The sequence below is a fragment of the Scatophagus argus genome, chromosome 5, assembly GCF_020382885.2.
Source record: "Scatophagus argus isolate fScaArg1 chromosome 5, fScaArg1.pri, whole genome shotgun sequence".
Classification (NCBI taxonomy): domain Eukaryota; kingdom Metazoa; phylum Chordata; class Actinopteri; family Scatophagidae; genus Scatophagus; species Scatophagus argus.
Genome location: NC_058497.1, coordinates 7,459,910 through 7,479,504, shown reverse-complemented (window position 1 = coordinate 7,479,504; position 19,595 = coordinate 7,459,910). Strand labels below are relative to the sequence as shown.

General features: G+C 40.5%; 1 protein-coding gene across 1 annotated transcript in view; it reads right to left on the bottom strand.

Annotated features, from left to right (window-relative positions):
• The window catches only part of ankrd13b (ankyrin repeat domain 13B), a 38,824-nt gene extending 19,722 nt beyond the window's left edge, over positions 1-19,102 (bottom strand). The window contains exons 1-6 of the mRNA XM_046388599.1: positions 18,815-19,102; positions 18,462-18,604; positions 3,682-3,817; positions 1,932-2,056; positions 916-961; positions 313-456 (exon numbers count right to left, since the gene is read on the bottom strand). Coding sequence (XP_046244555.1) covers positions 313-456; positions 916-961; positions 1,932-2,056; positions 3,682-3,817; positions 18,462-18,604; positions 18,815-18,908 — 688 coding nt within the window. The 5' untranslated portion in view covers positions 18,909-19,102. The remainder of the gene's footprint in view (positions 1-312; positions 457-915; positions 962-1,931; positions 2,057-3,681; positions 3,818-18,461; positions 18,605-18,814) is intronic.
• Positions 19,103-19,595: the final 493 nt, after the last annotated feature.

Here is a 19,595-nt window from a genome sequence, read left to right as displayed (position 1 = left end):
ATTGATACCACTCTCATGTCTGTATGGTAAGCTACTGTCAGAAGCTGGTTAATTTAACAGGGCAAAAGACAACAGGGGGGAAAGCAGGCACTGTCCAAATGTAGTTTTGGTTTCATAGGAGATTATGTCCTACATTATTTTCTTGATTTCTTTTTATGAAACCCTTTGCATAAAATAAAAATATAGGTTTGTTTGCTCTCAAAAGTTAGTCACCCTTATTTTCTTTGTTGTGACGTATTAAAGACGAAAATATTTGTAAAAGCGATGTAGCGGATGTACGAACACAGCACAGTCTAAAGTTTGACATATGACCTTGTCCTCTGAAAATGAAGCTCCGGTTTCCTCTCTGCCAGGTCATCTGTTCAAAGCCCATCAGGGTGGTGTCAACACGGAGACACTGACCACTCTTCCACACTCTGTAGGTGTCGCTGGGGCAGATGCGAGACACCAGGGGCACTGAGGACAAACAAAGACATACTCCAAATTAAACTGTGCTATTTTTAATGGATGTGTACAAAATTTAATGCAGCAGTTTTCTTCCAGTTCCAGTTTTCAGTTTTCTCTCTGGTGTTTTCATGTGACTCATGTCGGCAGATCCGGGGCTCAGTAATCTGATAAATCCCGATGAGCAGACAAATTTCAGTAGTTGTATATTGAAACTAAAATAAATGCGCTAAAACAATATGCACATCTGTTTGAGGTTTTGTACGGCACTTTCATCAGAAAAGCACAAGCTGTTTAATTCTGGAACCAAAGCCAGACACACATTCTGCAGGAAGTGTACGAGCATCAGTGTCTTGTACAACACGATGAAACAGGCCTCTTAAAACCCAGAGGGAGACGATAACATGATTAATTCTGACTGGTCAGTATTGGACTCTTTACTGACTGCAACAACATGTAGACTGGACTCACCCCAGCTGGTGAACTCCCATTTCATCTCCACATAGAAGTCCTGGGCCTGGACAGAAAGATGCAGAGAGGAAGGAGGAAGGGGAAGGGAAGGGGAGAGGAAGACAAATGAGAAAGCATCGAGCACTGATAAAGAGGACAAAGAGTGAGAGAGAGAGTGATGAGTTTAAAGACGGATAGGTGGACAGAGAGAGGAGAATAACAAAGCGGAGGACAAGGAAAAGAGGAAGAGTGAACAAAGGCAGTGGTACTGCTTCATTCTCTGCTCCAAAGACGGGGGCACTGGCACAGACATGTGGTTGTCTCTGTGCGGGTTAATAATAGAACTGATGGATGGAGGGATGAAGAGGAGGATGAAGTCGATGAGAGCAGCAGCAGACAAAGAACAGAGTGATGTGTGTGCAATGTTTGCAAGTGGATTTGTGCAATGAGTACCATTGTCATTATTAGTGCTATGTGTGTGTATCAGGGAGCCACCTGATGCAGAAACACAGCAAGACAGACTGCGAGAAGGCATTTCCTTGCTTCTCTGCCACTGTTCGCTGCAGCTCTACAACTACAGATCTACTGCACCTCAGTTTCTTGTCAGGATTATAACCATCGACATTCAGGCCCTCCGGTTCTCAGCTTGTCCATCACTGCTACTGTGCCTTTAAGCATGGCACTCGTTACCCCTTTAGGGGAAAGCAATGACTCAACTTACCCAGAGACAGGGGGTTTTGCAACATGGAGACTTTGAGAGTGTTTCCCTTGATGAATAGTAAACAAAGTTATTAATACCTTCAAGCCAAGAATATTTTAAATGTAAAACCACAACAAACATATTAAAAAGATCTACATTTCAAATGAAAGCATCTCTGCTCGCAAACCCTTTGATGAGGCTTTGTAGTTGGTGTATGTATGTTTGCAATGTGTTTCATTTGTGTTATTTTTATATTTGTGCTTCTGCATACGTGCTTGTTTGAGTCAGTGTGAATGTGAGTGTGTGTGTGTGTGTATGTCTTTGTGTGAAATCCTACTTGGCGTAGTCGCTCCAGCAGGACGGGGATGCCCGCCAGTCTCTTGGCAGTCCTCTGGTAGTCACGGTAACGAAGTACGAGACGCACCAACTCCGGATCTCTGGTACTCACCGCCTCCTGAAGAACTGCAGGGGATAGAGAGAGAGAGAGAAGGAGAGGGAGTTAAACAGAGCCAATCACTCAGTCCTCATCTAAAATTTATGTACACGAGCAATTTAAGGGGGGCAGCGAGAATTGCCGAAACTGAAGTAGGCCAGAGGAAAAGCTGGTACGACCAATTACTGCAGCTCCCCCATCATTCATCAGAGCGCCACTTTGCTGTTAATCTTACAGGCTGTTCTACACTTGAACAATTATGTGACAATTTCCTTTCTCTTCCTTCATCAACACACATGTGGTTAAGGGAAAACAGACGCCTACACACACACAAACAGTCGAAACAGTTTAGTTATGGTTGGATTCTAATGATGTGATAGAAAAAGAAAAAAAAAAACTTTGAGTGTGATCTATTGCACCTACCGACAATATGCAATAACCAGATTAGAAGAAACTAAATAGGATTACATAATGATACTCTGGAACCACAGGCTCTCAGAAACAGTCATCGCAGTAAGAAATATTTCATGTTACACCTCTTAATCCATCACCATTCATACAAAACATCCAGTATCACATTACATGCAGGGTTACACAAGTTAAGAAGGGGGGGAGGGTGACAGGAAAAACAAGAACCTCAGGATGAGGGTGGGACATTGGACAACCAACAAAGGGTGTTATATCAGCCAATATAATTTCAAGGTTAAAAAATGAATTAATTTCATGCTCCATTAGTCTCCCGTTGCCAGACCAATCTTCACACTACATTCACACTGTGCCAGCAGCTAAGAGACGTCTGGCAGAAGCCACAGTTTTTCTGCAAAAGATGATGGTGATGATGGTGGTGAGGAAAAGCATCATGAGTGGTTTGTATTTTCGAAACCAATCAGAATCATTAAGAGGACAAAACTGTGCTAAAACCGTCAGTGCCAAAATAAAAAAGAGCCAGGAGCAAATGTTGTGGCAGGCCATTTTGCAACACAGTGTATGACATATCATTCTTTATATTTTATATATAGTCCTCTTGTTGTGACCAAGGGGCTCACAACCATAACATTTTCAGACCATTTGATACTTAGTTTTTCACAGAGTTACTGCAGATGACGGGCAAACTATTGTAGTGGAACAATTTTTGGCCTTATTTGTTGAAAAAAAAAATAATGAAATAACAAGAACATGAAGTACATTACAGAATGGGCCAAGAAGCTCCCTTTTCACAATTTTCATTTTTAGACACCACTTGAAGACCATGAAGAAGAATTTCCCCACTGTGGGACTATTAAAGTAATCAGAGTTAGCTAGTTGCAATGATAGATTCAGAAGAAAAATACATCATATAAAGAGTGCATGGGAAATGTGTGTCATAAGTTTTAAGCAGAGAGACAGAAACTGCCAAATATCTATAAATTCTAAATAACTGTCTCAGTTTTAGTGATCATTGTCATTGTGTAGCTATGTCATATTTTCTTTAACAACAATATATTATCATATAAAATAATACTGTCATTAATAATAATAATAATGTTCATCTTGAAACACCCCAGTCCCCCACACACCACCTGATAATGCTCTATACAGCATAATGCACATGCTATCATAAAACTATACTCAGTTTTCTCCCCAGATACACACACACACACACACACACACTCACCGGTCCATCCATTGCGGTTCTCCTTGCTAACGTCAGCTCCTTGCTGCAGCAGGACCCTGGCACACTCCAGGTGGCCCAGTGTGACAGCCAGGTGTAGAGGAGTCCGGCCACGAGGGTCCAGAGACTCTAAATCAGTCTGGATTGGAGGAAGAACAGGAGGAAAAGAAGAGTTAAAACAAGCAGCCATTTAGAGAGTGCATGGGAGAAGAACGTGCAACAATGAATGAGGAGCAGAGAGAAATAAAATGGGAGGAGAGGAAATTGGAGTTAATTGAGTTTTATTATTGTAGTGCTCTTGGAACTCGGAAAGAGGGAGGGGATAACAGAAAAATACAACAAAGACTAAAACCATGACAGAGAGATGGAGAGAGAGACGGTGATAGGTGCTAATTGATCTGTCATTAACCCAACAAGGTCCTGTGCTGCACTCCTTCTGAGCTGGATGGATTGGGTTTAGCTAAACCTGGGCAGCACTATCTGCCCTTTCTTACCAGGACCTCCACACAACAGAGGCTTTTAATAAGCAGCCTCCTGTCTACTGTTCTTCAAAACCTAAACATTAAGGCCCAGAGAAGGTTGCCAGTTTGAATCCCGGGAAGCTAATGTGAGTGCAGTAAACGACCTCCAGCCTCTTTGGGACCAAAAATACATGTTATTTCTTCATCTGAACATGAGTAAGTGTGTGAGTGTGACAACAGCTTTGATGGGAAAAAGGCATAATTAATGCTTGAGGCCTCACTTCAGCTCACAGCTCCACTCTGTATTTAGAAGCATGTCAACAAGACCTCATTTGTCAGCCATATTACATTAGTGTTAATCTGTCATATCAATCATAGCAGAGCTCTGATAGACTAAAATCAAAAAGAAGCATGGCATGGGAGCTTTTAAAAACCCTCTCAGACATATCAAAAGACATCTGGTACAGTAGACAGCTATAAATAATTTCAGATACTCAGAATACTAACTTACTGACGTCTGTTTTTTAGTGTATATTTAAACCAAACAAATAAATAAAAAACAAACAAACAAATAAATCAAAAGTAGAGCTTATCGGCCATGGTGGGCTAAGTTTACAAAATGTGTAAAGTAATCATATGTCTAATTTTGAGTTCTGCATTTTCAAATCAAATAGTATGACATTTGTTTTGGGTGAGCCTGAGTAGCTACAACCAGGAGATGATAAGCTTAGGAAGCATTAACAATTAATCCGCCTATCAACACCTTGAAAGCTTAACATGTTTTTAGTCAAGTGTTGGCCAGGTAGTGTGACCTTGGAAGAACGCTAACATGCAACTCCCTGTAAAACAACAACCATTTGTTTTCACACAGATTTACCAAACAACATACATTACATATAATGTGAATTAATTAGCTTAAGTGGTGCCTGTATGCAAGCAGGCTAGCTGTTTCATCCTGCTTTCAGTCTTCATGCTAAGCTAAGCAAATTGCCAGCTGCAGCTTCAGGCTGAGTGTACAGAGGTAAAAGTGGTATTAATCATTTTATCTAACTCTGGGCAAAAAAAAAGCGTTGCATGAATCAGAAAGGCTAAGTCAATAAGGCTAAGTACTAAAATTATACCTGTAGACAATGTGTAAAAGTAGAAAAAAAATTCTATATCATGTATCATCTGTGTTAGAGCACACATGTGAATAAATAAAAGATTTAAAAGTGTTGAACATAGCACTGACTGTTGTCGGCTGTAGGTCTTGTTGTGCTACACATGTATTTACAGGTGTCCAGGCATGTTGAAAAGACCAAATGAGTCACTTGTTGCCACTCTGTGCCACAGATTGTACAGTTTCATATATACATAGTCATTATCGATCAGGAGGGCTAATGTTGCCATGGAAAACAGCAATAGTTCCTTAAAATCCGTTCATTACTACATGAGCTGCGATGCTCGCAAATCTGATGAGCTCTTAAGTCTATTCACAAATCATTTGATTTATTCCACCAGTGGCTGTATTGCTCTGCATGAAACTGCCCATTCCTCTCCCAATGCAACACTATTTTCCCATTTCTTCTCTGTGTGGTGTGCTCCTTCAAAATCAGCAGCGCTGACAAAACTAAATCTCAGATCTGCCATCCAATTAAACAGAGCTGCTGACAGCCACCATGATCCAGGACGTAGGCTGATCCAAGGTCAGTTCCGTCAGTCCACAGCAGACTTGAATTCTGATGAAGGATTACTCCCAGAGAAGCGTAGCGTGACTCACTATGAGCACTTTGATTAAGACCTTAAGGAGGCTGTGGAGAATTATTTCTAGGAATAAAAATGAAACCATTTGGAGAACACTGGGAGGGTTTGAGTTGTTTTTATGGTGTGTTTATTAATATCGACAATATATCAGAAATAGCTGGCTGAGCAGCTGAATTCAGGGAAGAGACCTGAGCTCTTATTGAGCCACATACATTGCTAAATCAAAACAGTGGAGGAGGAAATGTGTTAAAGGTTGTTTTTTTTTTAACACGACAGAGAATGGATCAAACAAAAAAGGCACAACTCAATACAAGGAAGCTACCCTGAATGTTTACTGCACTCAGTGAATAATATCCTTATAAATGTGGCTGGCAGCCATCATCCAACCCAAGTTACACTTCGAGAAACACACTGTGAGTAGAGCCGAGACACTGAGCAGTTACATTAACAATCAGTTACTGCAGCCCCCTGTTTTTGGTATTTGCAAGGGAAATGAATAAAACCACATGGGATACACACAAACATGGATGAGCATATGAGTACAGGCACAAAGGTACACAAGCACATGCTCACATACACTCATATGCTTTTAAAATGTTTAAATATAAACTTGATTGAGTTTAGTAAAGCATAACTCAATAATAAGAACATGATAGCATGGTTTTAGTGTGTTAATGGGTGTGCTATCTCTGTACGATCTGTATCCACTCTTTGGTTAACAGCTCTCTGTTTTCAAAGATTCTTTCAAAAGCAACGCTGAAAGGACAGAGTGAGAGAGAGAAGACAAAAATAATGTGGGCAGGGAAATTTCTACTGGAAGAAACTGCCCTTCAGATACGACTGTAACATGTATGACAGGCAAAGATGGAGAAAGAGAGGAAAAAAGAAATGAGCGACAGATTGCTGTTGCAAGTGATGGCTATGGCAAACAAAGAAACAGGGAGGGTGAGGAAAGAGAACAGAAGGAGATAGAGAGATTGAAGAGGGGAGCAGAAGGAGACAACAACAGGCTGGAGTCCCTCAGGAGCCGTGGAGCTCGGGGAATAGAGCGAGGGAGCCTTATAGCAACAGAGGAGAAAAAAAAGAGAGCACTCAGCTTTGTTTGTGTGTGCTGGACTACCTGTCCAGGTGTAAAATGCAAATGTGCCCGCATGTTTAACACTGGCAGTGTCTCAAGGGGCAGATAACATGTGCCTAGGAAGCACAAATATGAAGAGCTGTCAATGTCAAGTCTGAAATACAGCATCATCCATCTCTGGAACAACATGAGAGAAACAGACTGTGCCAGCAAAACTCATAACTGAATATAAATATGGAGTCTTGGAAAATACCCCCCCGCCCAAAGGGGAAAGGTATTTTGGAAAGAAATTCTTCACATATACTGCTGTAAGCAACATAAAAAGGAGGAAAAAAGAACAGAAAGGGTGGAGCAAAGGTACTGGTAAGAAAATATAGATGAGAAAGAGGAGTGTCTTTGTATGACACTTGCACTGTCTCACAGCCGTCCTTTCGTCCATTGCTCCCCCTTTAAGTGGTCGTATGTAAAGTTGGTGATTATCAGTTTAAGCTTATTTTACAGCTGTACTCAATTTCAATTACTTCAGATACAAGAGCTGAGAGTGAACGATTGAAATTCAGCATAAAGACACAAGGGTAGTCCGGAGAGCAGTGGAGGAGGGACGCTAATAAGGGGTGAGGATAAACAGGCACATGAGGCGGCCTGGGACAGAAAGAGAGCCAGGGAGAGACAAGAGGATAGCAGTGCGGTGATTACAGAAGAAAGGGAGGATGTAGAAGGAGACAGGTCAAAGGGAGTACAGGATGCTGCCAGAAAAGTCTATGTATAACACAAAATGACAGGGAAACTACAGAACAGCCCTCTGAGGTGTTTCTGTAGCTGCTGCCCTCTCTCTTCAACTACACCTGATGTATCTCCTGTCATAGTAAAAGTTTAAAAAGGAAGAAAAGGAAAAAAAAAATAGTTTACCCATCTTCTAGGTTTATATTTTTTCCCTATAGCACTTCTCTGAGCTGCAGTATGCTACTCGGCACACAGTATTATTTATTTATGGTGGTCATTGCAAATGACCGTACATGAAGACATGTCAGGGTGGCCTTATTGCCAATTTCTGACCTTATTCAAAGTCAGAAGGTCTCAACTGAGTGCATCACTCAGCATTCATATTCTCAGCACCTTCACTAACAGTTTGAAAGGGCCTTTATTATCGTTATAAACCAACATTGCAGTCTAACACCCTTTCAAATCAGCACAACTCACTGCTCTGTGTGAGATCGTTGATGTGATCACACCTTTGGGTCAGTCTCAAGTAATGTGCTGTGGCTCATTTGGTCCAATTTGCATCAAAAGTAGCCGGGACAGATGGTGGTCAGATTCAACTGCACGCAGAGTGCTAGATAAAATTCAAGACAGGACAAACTTTATCGATGGAAATACAGTTGGGGGTGGGGCAGTGGTGACACACAGTGATACGCACATACATAGGAGCAGCATTCAGAGCCAATGTCCTTTCAACATTACTTATTGACCTGCAGACATCGTGACATACTTATTTATTCACATGTGAAGAATGTTCAGTTGAAAAACAACACACACACACACAAACTCGAAATGAAATCATGATGAAGAACACTGACTTCCACTCCTCCATTTACAAAATAGGAGCTCTCTGGAGGAAATAGTTGTTTACAACTAATGGGTCATGTATGCTCTCACTCTCTCTCTCTCTCTCTCTCTCTCTCTCTCTCTCTCTCTGTCACACACACAGAACAGTCTCAATGGCCTTGTTTTACTTGTGTGGTTGGGTAATTACAATAGGGACATTACGTCATCCCTACTTTTCTCTTGATGCCCAGTCTTGACTCAACCGTGAGGTCATAATCGAGGGCACGCTGCGGTCACTTTGTGTCTGTGATGAAGGGTGGGGTACAGGACACACATCATGTAAAGTAGAGCGTTTCAGGTAAGATGAAGTCTATTAGTTGATTTAACAAAGTTCAGTTAATTTTAATTGACTTAAGATCAATTTCACATCACTGGCATGTGCCAAAGACTGATAACAGATGGATAACAGGGAGTGTGATTCTAATGATTCTAACACACACAGTGAAAATCAAGGACTTGGTCACTATAACAACCACCTTGGTTCTGTCTAAGATAAACAATATGAGCCAACCAGCACCTCTGAAGCTCACTAATAAATGAGTTTTATTTTGTTTATTTATTCAAAATTGAAGTGTAAAAACAACATTTTGTAGTTTGCTGGGTGGTTATGTGCAGAACTGCTTCTTTGTGCTGAGTTCAGTGGCTTTTAGGAGTCATCACAGTGAGATTGCGATTGGTATCAATTTTCTCATCTTTCTAATCAAAGATGAGAGCAAAATGTTGGCCTTTTAAGTATAACAAATATCCATAATCTATTTCAGAAAGGGTAATTCGTTGTAAAGAGACAATCTGTTATTGCTGCTACTATAGAAATGCAAGTGTGTGGCCATTTTAATAAATCACAAATCAGCTTCCTTTTAGAGCTATTTTAACATTTTGCTTTTCAAGAATAGACTCACCATCAACATCATGTTAAACAGTTTCGTTATAAGAAGGAAATGTTCTCATTATGTTGACATGTAATGCCTTGTTAAAAAAGAGAACTTTTCTGAGACTTCTTTGACTCCTACTGACTCCTAAAAAACTTTTTCTTACAGATCTGTATCTCTGTCCTTGCTCTAGTTTTCTTTTCTTTGTCACCTTCACAATTTATTCCTTTGCACAATTCACTCTTTCTCTCCTGAACCCATATCTGTGTCATATAATCAAAGTCTTTACTAGATACCCTCTCCTTCCCGCCCTCCCTCAGTTTCATTCGTTCATTCCCATCTTGCCTTCCCTCAACAGCGAGCTCAGTGGAGGTTGCATTATTGATAGGCATCTCTATCTGTGGCATCTGCTCCTTCTCTCGCTCCCCCTCCCTCCCTCGTTTTCTCCCCCTCTCTCCTTTGCTCAGTGTGTGCCTGGCCTGATGCAGCTTGGCAGGTACTTAGGCCAACATCAATCTTTCATACAAACACACACACACACACACACACACATGCACGCACACACACAAAATTGTGCATATACACATACAGTAGCTTTCCCAAAATGTTTGTGCATGGGGCACACAGAGGGGGGAGGGTGGCAATGGGAGGTAGGAGAGTAAAAATAACTTTTCCTCCCCCTGTCTCCCTTCTCGCCTCTGTGATTCTACATGCAGAGGAGACTTTGACAAATGCTACACCGCCATGAAACCCTGATCCATTTTCATTGTGACGCTGTTTCAGAAATAAAAGGACAGTATAAAACCTACATCACAGATGATAGAGTGAGCAGAACAATTGGTGATAACAACGTTATGGAAAATGAACAAAACCTACTGCCTGTCTCATACTCATCTTAATACAGCCAAGGCACTTGTGAAAGTGCATAAAAGCACTGTGAATTTCGTCCCAGAAATTAGACCAAATGTACAAAATTACCAACTGAAAATGCTGACCTACATTCTAGTATATGTAATGTTTCTTTTGCTATGCACTTAATTCTGTTTATTGTTATCTCCAACTTGAGAGACACAGGGAGACAGAAGGGGAGAAGGGGGTGGGATGCTGATGGGCCTGTCAAAATGGCAACAGAAGCAAAGAAAGAATTTTTCAGATGTTTATCTAAAGGTGCTGACACCTGTTTGTTGCGCTGAGCTGACAGACCTAACCAAAACGCAAGGAAAGAAAGAAGAAACGTAGGCCGACAGGGACAGAGCACTTATTCTCACTCCTCACACTCACAAAGATCCAGGCAAACTCACAGATGGAGAGAACAAATCTTTTGTTGGAATGAGGCAGACAGTGCATACGCTATAAAAGAGCATAATCACAAATGTAGTGGCTGTAGCCTACTGGAGTGAAACACCACAGCTGTCACTTTCTTTCTTGCGCTTGTGTGTGTGTTTGTGAGCATGTGAATTATGTAACAAATACAGGTAAACTCAGTGGTGTGGCAAGAGATGGCAGTGCTAAGCCCGGGCTCATAATGAAATCAGAGTGTCATTTTCTCTGAGACATTTTGCGTGTCATAGGCAGGAACTGCACTGGTCAAAATAAAGGGATATACTGGCTTCATGTATGTATGTATTTGTTTACATTTATTCGTTTTTTTCTGGTCAATTTGGCAAGTTCAAGTGCCTCAAAATGCTAAAATGGGTTAGAACAACATAGTTCAAGTTTCCCCTTGAAACCAGCAGAATAAATCCATGTGTTGATTGAGGGTAATTTTCACATTTGAAAACTTGCTTAAACTTATACTGGTGTCTAACAAAAGAATATGTGTCAAATAAATCACTTTTACACACTAGTTTGAGGACTTCACACACACACACTGTAGAGAATATCCAAATAGAGTTATTTAATCCAACAGTATGTCTAGCCAAGTCTAAAATGGGATGACCATCATAAATAAACATCTATCAAGCTAACATGTTTTACAAGACAGCACAACAATATCTGATCCAAGACAACCTTAGAAAGTCATTCACATTCAAGTAAGTAAAAGTAAATTGAATGAACTGTAGCTTTATTGTGAAAGTGGTAGCATCAAAATCACTTGTCGACAAAACAAAATGTCAGAAGCTGTATTGTTTCCTGGTAACTGACATGGAGATCCCAAGACTCTTGAGGGTCATCTCCATTGCGGTGCACATGTAGGTATACATACCAAACACCCAAAACCATCTAACCTTGGCCTTATCACATTGGAGAAGTAGCAACTTAGCTCAGAGGTCTTCCCAATTGCTCCACAAGTATGGACTGTCACACAAACTGACCACTAATCACAAGCCTCACCTTGACGCTTAACCCCCTCTTAACCGCATGGTCCAGAGTAATATCATTATTATTACAGCTGATGCAACCAGCTACTCTCTTGAGATACTTGAACCGTTCCACCCGGGACAGCTGCTAAGGCTCCTATCCGAGCAGGACAAGCAAACTTTACAGAAACATGTCCTCTTATTTAGAAGAACAACATGTCATCTTAGTTGTCGCTTCTCAGACAGCAACATGCATAGAGCAGATTGCCGCACAATGGAGATTACCCGCAGGCAAATGAAGCCTGAGAAGGAGCATTACAGATGGGTATTCTTCAAAACATTACAATAGCAGTACCAACACTCTCACAGTGATATAAAAATCAATATGGTACTTCCCTATATGTCTGCATGCTGAACTGTCAACTCTGCCGAATACACCACACTTGACTTCACTGCACCACAGCCTGTATGGGTTGTAACAGCTGTGATGGCGGACCAATCATATGTCACACTGAATCAAAGAAAGCTTGGAGTGACTGGCTGTGAGCAAAACCACACAAACCAAGAATCAAATGCTGGTTGGTCAGTACCAACTATAAAAATATAATATGATGTCTCTCTCTCTCTCTCTCTCTCTCTCTCTCTCTCCCTCTGTGTGTGAAACATTTAAGCAACTTAACTAAATCTCATCCCAGCCCAGCCCTAGTGGTATCTCTTTGTGGTTTTGCTGCACTGCAATTAGGAATTGGGTTTCATTACACTGAGAAAAGTAACAAGGGTGAGTGCAGGACTGATAGATGGACAGTTGAGGGACAAAAGGCACCAGGGGAAGAGCACAAGAAAAACTTTGTATAGAGTGTGGATTTGATTAAATGAAACTGGGAGATGTAGGCTGAAATGAGAAAGAGTAAAGCTTGTAGTAGACAGATGCAAGCAGATAGCAGATGGTTGGCGTAAAGAGTCAGGGCAAGAGTAAAGACAATGAACCCATGAACCTTAATTTATGCTCCTGTTCCCTCATGCCAGCAACCAAGCATCAGACTTTATAATGATGATTTAACCCTTGCACCTTGCCAAGGGCATCATAATCAAACCATGCACTGAGAGAAAGAGAAAGCAGGGGTCAGGCACAGAGACAGAGGACAAAAAACAGCAACAGAGAAAAAGAGCAGAGATCTTCATGTCATTTCCTGCATTTGTTTTGAGATAGACCATAACTCTCTACATGGCCCTGTTCTTTTTCAGTCACACCGCACTTTTACGTCTGTGTGCAACCTAGACAGACTCTGTTCATGCTCAAAGTCTGTCATTATTTCCTCCCCACCTCCTCTTCTCCCCTCTCTGTCTTTTCTCCCTTCACCACCTTGTTTGTGCCTCCACTTCTTGGTTCAGTCTGTCAATGTTGCCACCTTGTTTTCGCTATTTCACCTCTCTTTACCTACCAGGCTGTCTCTCTCCTTAACATAAGTCTTCTTTTATAAATCTGATGAGCACAAGAAATATCTCATTCCTTCTTTAAATCACCCACTGCTTGTTATTTTTGCAACTTCACTACTCCTCCAATCTCTTTCTTTCCCTGTGTACTTATCTCTGTGGTCAGCTGTGTGTCTCTTTCATTTATGCAACCACTCCTCCTGTTATGTTCAGGTTCCTCTGTCTGGCTTAGCATCACAACATTGATATCCAATGTAGCAATTATATCTCTGTAGCCTGCTGTGGCAGCAATTCTCCTCCCCTCAGTCACTCACACATGCAATATGTTACGTGATGCTGATGGAAGATTATAGGAGTCTCTAAATACAGTTACAGGCATTAAAAAAAAAACTTTCAGCACAGCCATGCATCAGCCAGCTATTCACTGTATTGTTGTGCTGAGAAGGAAATAAGAGTGTGATCAGAAACTGTGCCGGATATTTGATGCACAGTGAAATGAAATGAGTCCCATCATTTCACCGACGGCTTGGCAGGCTCTAAAAAGCCCCAGTATGGAGGCGGCTTTAGAATACCTATATTGTGGTGTGGTATAATGCAGAGGTCAATGATATTATGCTGTTCTTATACAGCTGAGTGGGAGCTGAATTATCAGATCAACCATTTTCACGCCATATCTACACAGCACTCCTTTTGTTATTGGACTGTACTAACATGGCCATAATGTGGTTATCCTTATGCCTATCATGTGATACCATAGGAACTTTCACAAGACACCACATTGTAATGATATATTGCTGCAATGGGGGTTGGATTATACATATGTCTTCGCAATATTCTTCCTCTTCTTCGATGCTCCCCTTGTCTTTGTGTGCCATGACTGATGCTTCTAACAGAACTCCTACTTTATAAAGTACTGTTTCAACTTTGACTACAAAATTCCAACTATCTACTGTTGATAACAATGAGGACATGATGCTTGTTTCAACCATTTGCAGCTTGTTGGCTCCTTGTCAAATCTTTGCATATGATGCAAACAGTATATGTCAAGAAAACTACATGATTTACCTAATCCCAAATCATTTCAGCCAGTGCTTTTGCCTAATACTGTTTCTTCTAATTTTCTTGACCTAGCTGAGTATAGTCTCAGTATGTCAGTGGGAAATGTAGGTTGGTGGCCTTGATTTTCAAGTTAGCAATACTTCAATTTTGTCCTGGTTATTTGTGGCACACAAGCCAAATAGGGCTTGGACAAAGTAACACTGGTGTCCTAACTTACAAGCATGTGCATTTAAGAGGCTACAGAGTGATTTAAATCTTACGTTGTAATGGCAGAATTGTAACTGTTTTTCTCCAAAGGTGTAAATCTAAATAATGGTGTGTTCACAATTGGTCTTTTTCAGCTGTCCAAACAAAGTCAGAGCAATCAGTCAGCATTTTCTGCACGTGTGAACACAGCAAACCAACTCAGACCCCTCTGAAACAAACCACCTTGGGAGGTGGTCTCAGTTCGGTTCACTTAAAGTCCTATTCTATTCTGTCTGTTTTGGTTTTCTTTATGTCTGTGGGCTTATCTAACTACAGACCGTAGCAGTATGGATAAGGCCAAATATAGTAGCTACCACCTTGTTCCAAGTGACAGTTACCCATAATCCAAAGCAGTAAAGGTCTGAGAATTCTAGAGGAACTATAGTGTGAACAGAAAGAGAACTGAGGCCTCATCAGAGCTGAAGAGGACCAGAAAGAGAACTGGGCACTCTTTCCAATGAAAAAGAAATTCCATTTCTGTTGGTTCACTTTTTGGTCCACTTTAAGGGGACTGAGTTTGGTTCTTTTAAAAAGAGCCACATGTGAACCCACCCTAAATCTTTCTTCTCCTACTTTTTTGCTGAGGTGCCTCCAACCTTGCTACACTGCATCTTCAGTTTGTCCTCCACGCATCCAGCAGGAGTCCACAGTGCATCAAAATGTTTGACTGTAAACAAATACTGCAAATTCTTGGCAAATGTCCAATCTTGTTAAAACAAAAAAATAAATGATCAGCTCATCATGAAGCTTTGCAGAAATGTGATAACACATTAATCAGGTTTGTTGATTGTATCTCGAGACTAGGACTGAGGACCACTAGATTAAAGACACATGACTGAAAAGAAATTTTAAATTTAAAAAAAGTTAAACAGTTATTGTCCAGGCTTTCTCCTGATGGACCCTTGTGTATTTGTCACAGCCATGTGTGAAGCCAACTCATAATTCCTGCTCAGTCAAAGTATTCTCTAGGTAGCTCAACACGATCACGATGCCAGTGTTGGCAAAAGGTCGAGTTAAACTGAGTTGAGTCCAGGTGCTGTATCTTGTATCTACTCAGGCTTTGTGCTGTGTGCGTTAGAGCCATGGCTTCAAGGTTTAAAGATCATTTTGGTCCAGTCAGCTCTGATGATGAATCCTGTATTTCTCATTTGTTCTCCTCTTCCTTTTTTTCTTCTTCCTCCTCAAAATTCCTGACCCTGACTCACTTCTGCACAGCAGCTATAATTACTGTTAACTTTTTTCATTATTTCAGCAGCATTCATCTTCCGTCACTTACCTGCAGCTATAAAAAAAACCTTGTGCTGTCAAAATGTGTTGAACCAACCAGAGCCATGGGAGTCCCACAGTTATTCAGAATGCTTCTTGACACCTGTCATCAGCATCACACATGTGTATGTATGTGGATTTTGTGTGTGTGTGTGTGTGTGTGTGAGACTTGTCCTGATTTGTGGGCTCAGTTTACCCAGGCTCAGTAAAAAGTATGTCATAAGGCTGATGTCAAATGAGTTCTGGGGTGTGATGCTGACACTATACAAATTTCACTAGTTTAGTAGCTGATTTAAATTCCTCTATAAATTTTCTGACAATGCAAAGAAGCATTGGGTTTTGCAATATATGCAAAACCACGATGTGTATCTCCATGCGCATACGCCCACACACAAACACACTCAATAAGCAAAAGAGCAATAGATACAGAGGTAGTTTGAATAGTTGCTGGTATGAATGAAGCTGAACAGAAGTTCAGAGAGAGGGAACAAGCACTTGTTTACTACCTGTCTCCTCACAGCTTGCTCTGATCTTCCATCCAACACAGATGGCTCCTAACTGAAGCTTACGGTCTTGGAGATTGACTATGAAACTAATGGTTGTTGTGAAAATTGGAAAAAGTCATGTTCTCTGCCATTCTCCCCTCTTTCAACTTTTGACAGCATTAAACAGCTTTAAAGTTCTCAGATTAATTGAAATAGTTAATATGAATAGGTATACATTTATATTTTGTATACATTTTGTCATGTTTACATATTTCAGTATTAAAGGTTTAAGATCTTTATTGCCATTGCACAGTCACCTAATCTTGTAATGTGATGAACAGTATTACATATATATTGGCATTTGATGCCATAATTGGTAGAATCCCAGTTTGATCAACATTAAAATTTACAGTAAACTTAAGTTTTTATCCTAAACAAGCACAACAGGAGGGTGACTAATCATGCAGATTTAAGAAGGATCAGCATCATTTGATTATGAACACTGTGGAGTGTGAGATGATTTGTGATTGTTTTCACGCTGGAAAAAGAACTACACAGTCTATTCAGTCTATTCACCTAAGTTTGTAAAAAGATCAAAGATCTGATATGAAGGCCCAGGGTTCAAATGCAGAGGAGCAATAACACTGGCATCATACAATATTTATAGATACAAGCGTTACTGAAAAATGGATGATTATGGGGTTGTGGCTACTGATTTGTCAAGCTTATCTGAACGACACACATCAAGACTGACACAATTTATATACTGTATATATAACTTAAAAACAAGCATGTACACTGGATGAGTTCCTTTCATACATGAGTGCCATCTTTGTCAGAATCCAGTTGTAATAATAGGCCACATCCATTCCTCATGCCACATGCATCTTCACACACTGTGCTCATCAATCCAATTTGCCAGGTTTTTGTGGTCTCTTTTGCCTTAAGATTTCCAGACCCCTTCATTTTAAATACAGCATGTTGTCTCTGACACTGACTTAACTACTGAGCCCATTCTTGTCACTGTGAGGTGTGATCAGTTTTACAGTTTATTTCCAAATGTTATAAATATTGTTGAAGGTTAAATGACAAATGTCACAGCTAAACACTTAAAAGCAGGGACTGTAGTAAACCTGTGCATTTTGGTGTTAAAGAAAAGGCTTCAAGATTTATGATTTTATAGCCTCAAGAAGGTAAGAGGGTACATGTGTAGGCAAGCATGCGTAAATGTGTGTGGAAGTGTGATGTTTTGAGACTGCTGCATGATGCATACACTCAAAAATCTGTTTAGTTTCTAACCTGCAGAGCATTGCTTATATAATAGCAAAGCGTTTCAGTATATTTGCAAAACAAAAAAACAAAAAAAAGGAATGGATTTATACCCATGCATGCTCTCGCATATTCACCCTCTCTCTCTCTCTCTCTCTCTCTCTCTCTCACACACACACACACACACACACACACACACACACACACAAACAACACTGTAATTCTAATCATATTTTCAAGTGTCTCACTCTGTACGCTGAAGTACTATTTTACCAGTGGGGGAAAACAATTCCCATGCTTTTGATTAAAACAAAAAATCTTTTGGAAATCTAAAACAATACTTGATGATTCCATTATTATATTTACTCTGGTGGTTGGCAACTGTTCGCCCACATGCTCATCTGCATTGTCTCACCCACTCACAAATGGCCTAGGTGTTCGTGGGAAGGTGGAGAGCCTATACAGTTTTGAGCAGATCACGCAATAATGCTGCCTGCATACACACACACACACACACACACACACAAGGACTGAAATACCATCAGGGTCAGCAATTACAGTCATTTGCACTTGGAATTTTCTTCCAGGAATAAACTCCACCTACAACTTCCCATACATATTAAAATTAAAGGGAAGATGAGTATTTTAAGACCCAGGGCAGCAAATACCACAAATCCCTGACGTACAGCTTAAAGTCCGTCTGTAATTTTAAAATGAATGACAAAAAGAAAATAGTGCAAATTAAATTTGAGGATAAGGTCTACACGTGTCCACCTGCACCTTACAGATAACAATTAACTGCGCTATTCCCAAATACTGAGCGGGGTCTTGAATGAGGTTCTCCATGGATGGCATCTATTCCAACATTTATTAAATCTAGAGACCCACACGCCCATATAAACGCTTATAGTAAAGACACGGGCCTGTGTCTGTAAGGAGAGATGTGTTTGATCGCTCCTCTGTCTCACCTGCTCGTTCGTTGCCAGTTCTTTCTCCAGCTGTCGGGGTTTGTTGTGCCACACCAAATAGTGGACAGGATAACGACTCTTCTCCGGAGTTTTCTTAGCAGAAATCATCCTCGGATCATAGTTTGCCTCCTCCTCTTTCTTCACTGTGGATCGCAAGGGATACTTTGCTATTAATGTACGCTATATTATAAAGCCTGTCATCCTTTTATCGGCGGTTATGCCCGAAGGCGTACAGGAGCAGCCTTACGCGTCAGAAACAGCGCTCGCTTGCTTGGAAAAAATAGCAAAACCCCGTGAAAATCATTTATAGAAACACACCCCTCGTCTGATTGTCTCGTTAGATTAGACTGCACCTTTATTTCTTAACCACCCGCTCCTCCACCTCTTGCCTCCCTCTCGCTCTTTCTCTCCTACTCTAATACATCTATCCTCCTCCTCTCCTCCCATCCGGTGGTGACTGAGAAAGATGCGTTGACAAGCTGCAATGAAATGTGCGCACACTCAGCCAATCCGCTGTCAGGGATGTTGAGATAAAACATATGCTTCGTGAAAAAGAACTGCACAAATCATACAGAAATGTTTAAAAGGAAAGTACACAGCATACCCCCCTACAGGAATCGTGATATAGAGGTAAAAAAAAATGTAGGCTATGCGATTACTGCAAAAGAGCATGTAAAGCAATTAAAAATTAAAATGCATTAATGTTAAGTTTAAATCAGCCACACTCCGTAACCTTTACTCCTCACCTTTTGTCCAAAGAATCTGTTGTTAAGTGTTTCGTTTTATTATTATTATTATTGTCAACTGTATGTAAGAATGAAATTAGCAACAATGCAAAAACAATATAATCATCAACAACAATAACAATAATAATAATTTTTTAACAACATTTCCACGTTTAACGTCTTATTTATTATAGCTACCAAATCCCCTTTCGTAGTGAATAAATGAATGAATAAATAAAAGTTTGTCAACGGAATTTTCTCTTATTTTCGTTATAAGGTTAAAAAGGGAGCATGGTCTCATCTGTTTGCCTATTTAACCACAAAGGCTATTGCTTTCACACATGGTAATATCTGCAGTAAATAACACTGAGTCAATTAAGGGAGATAAAGTAGGTCTAAGTCAATTGGA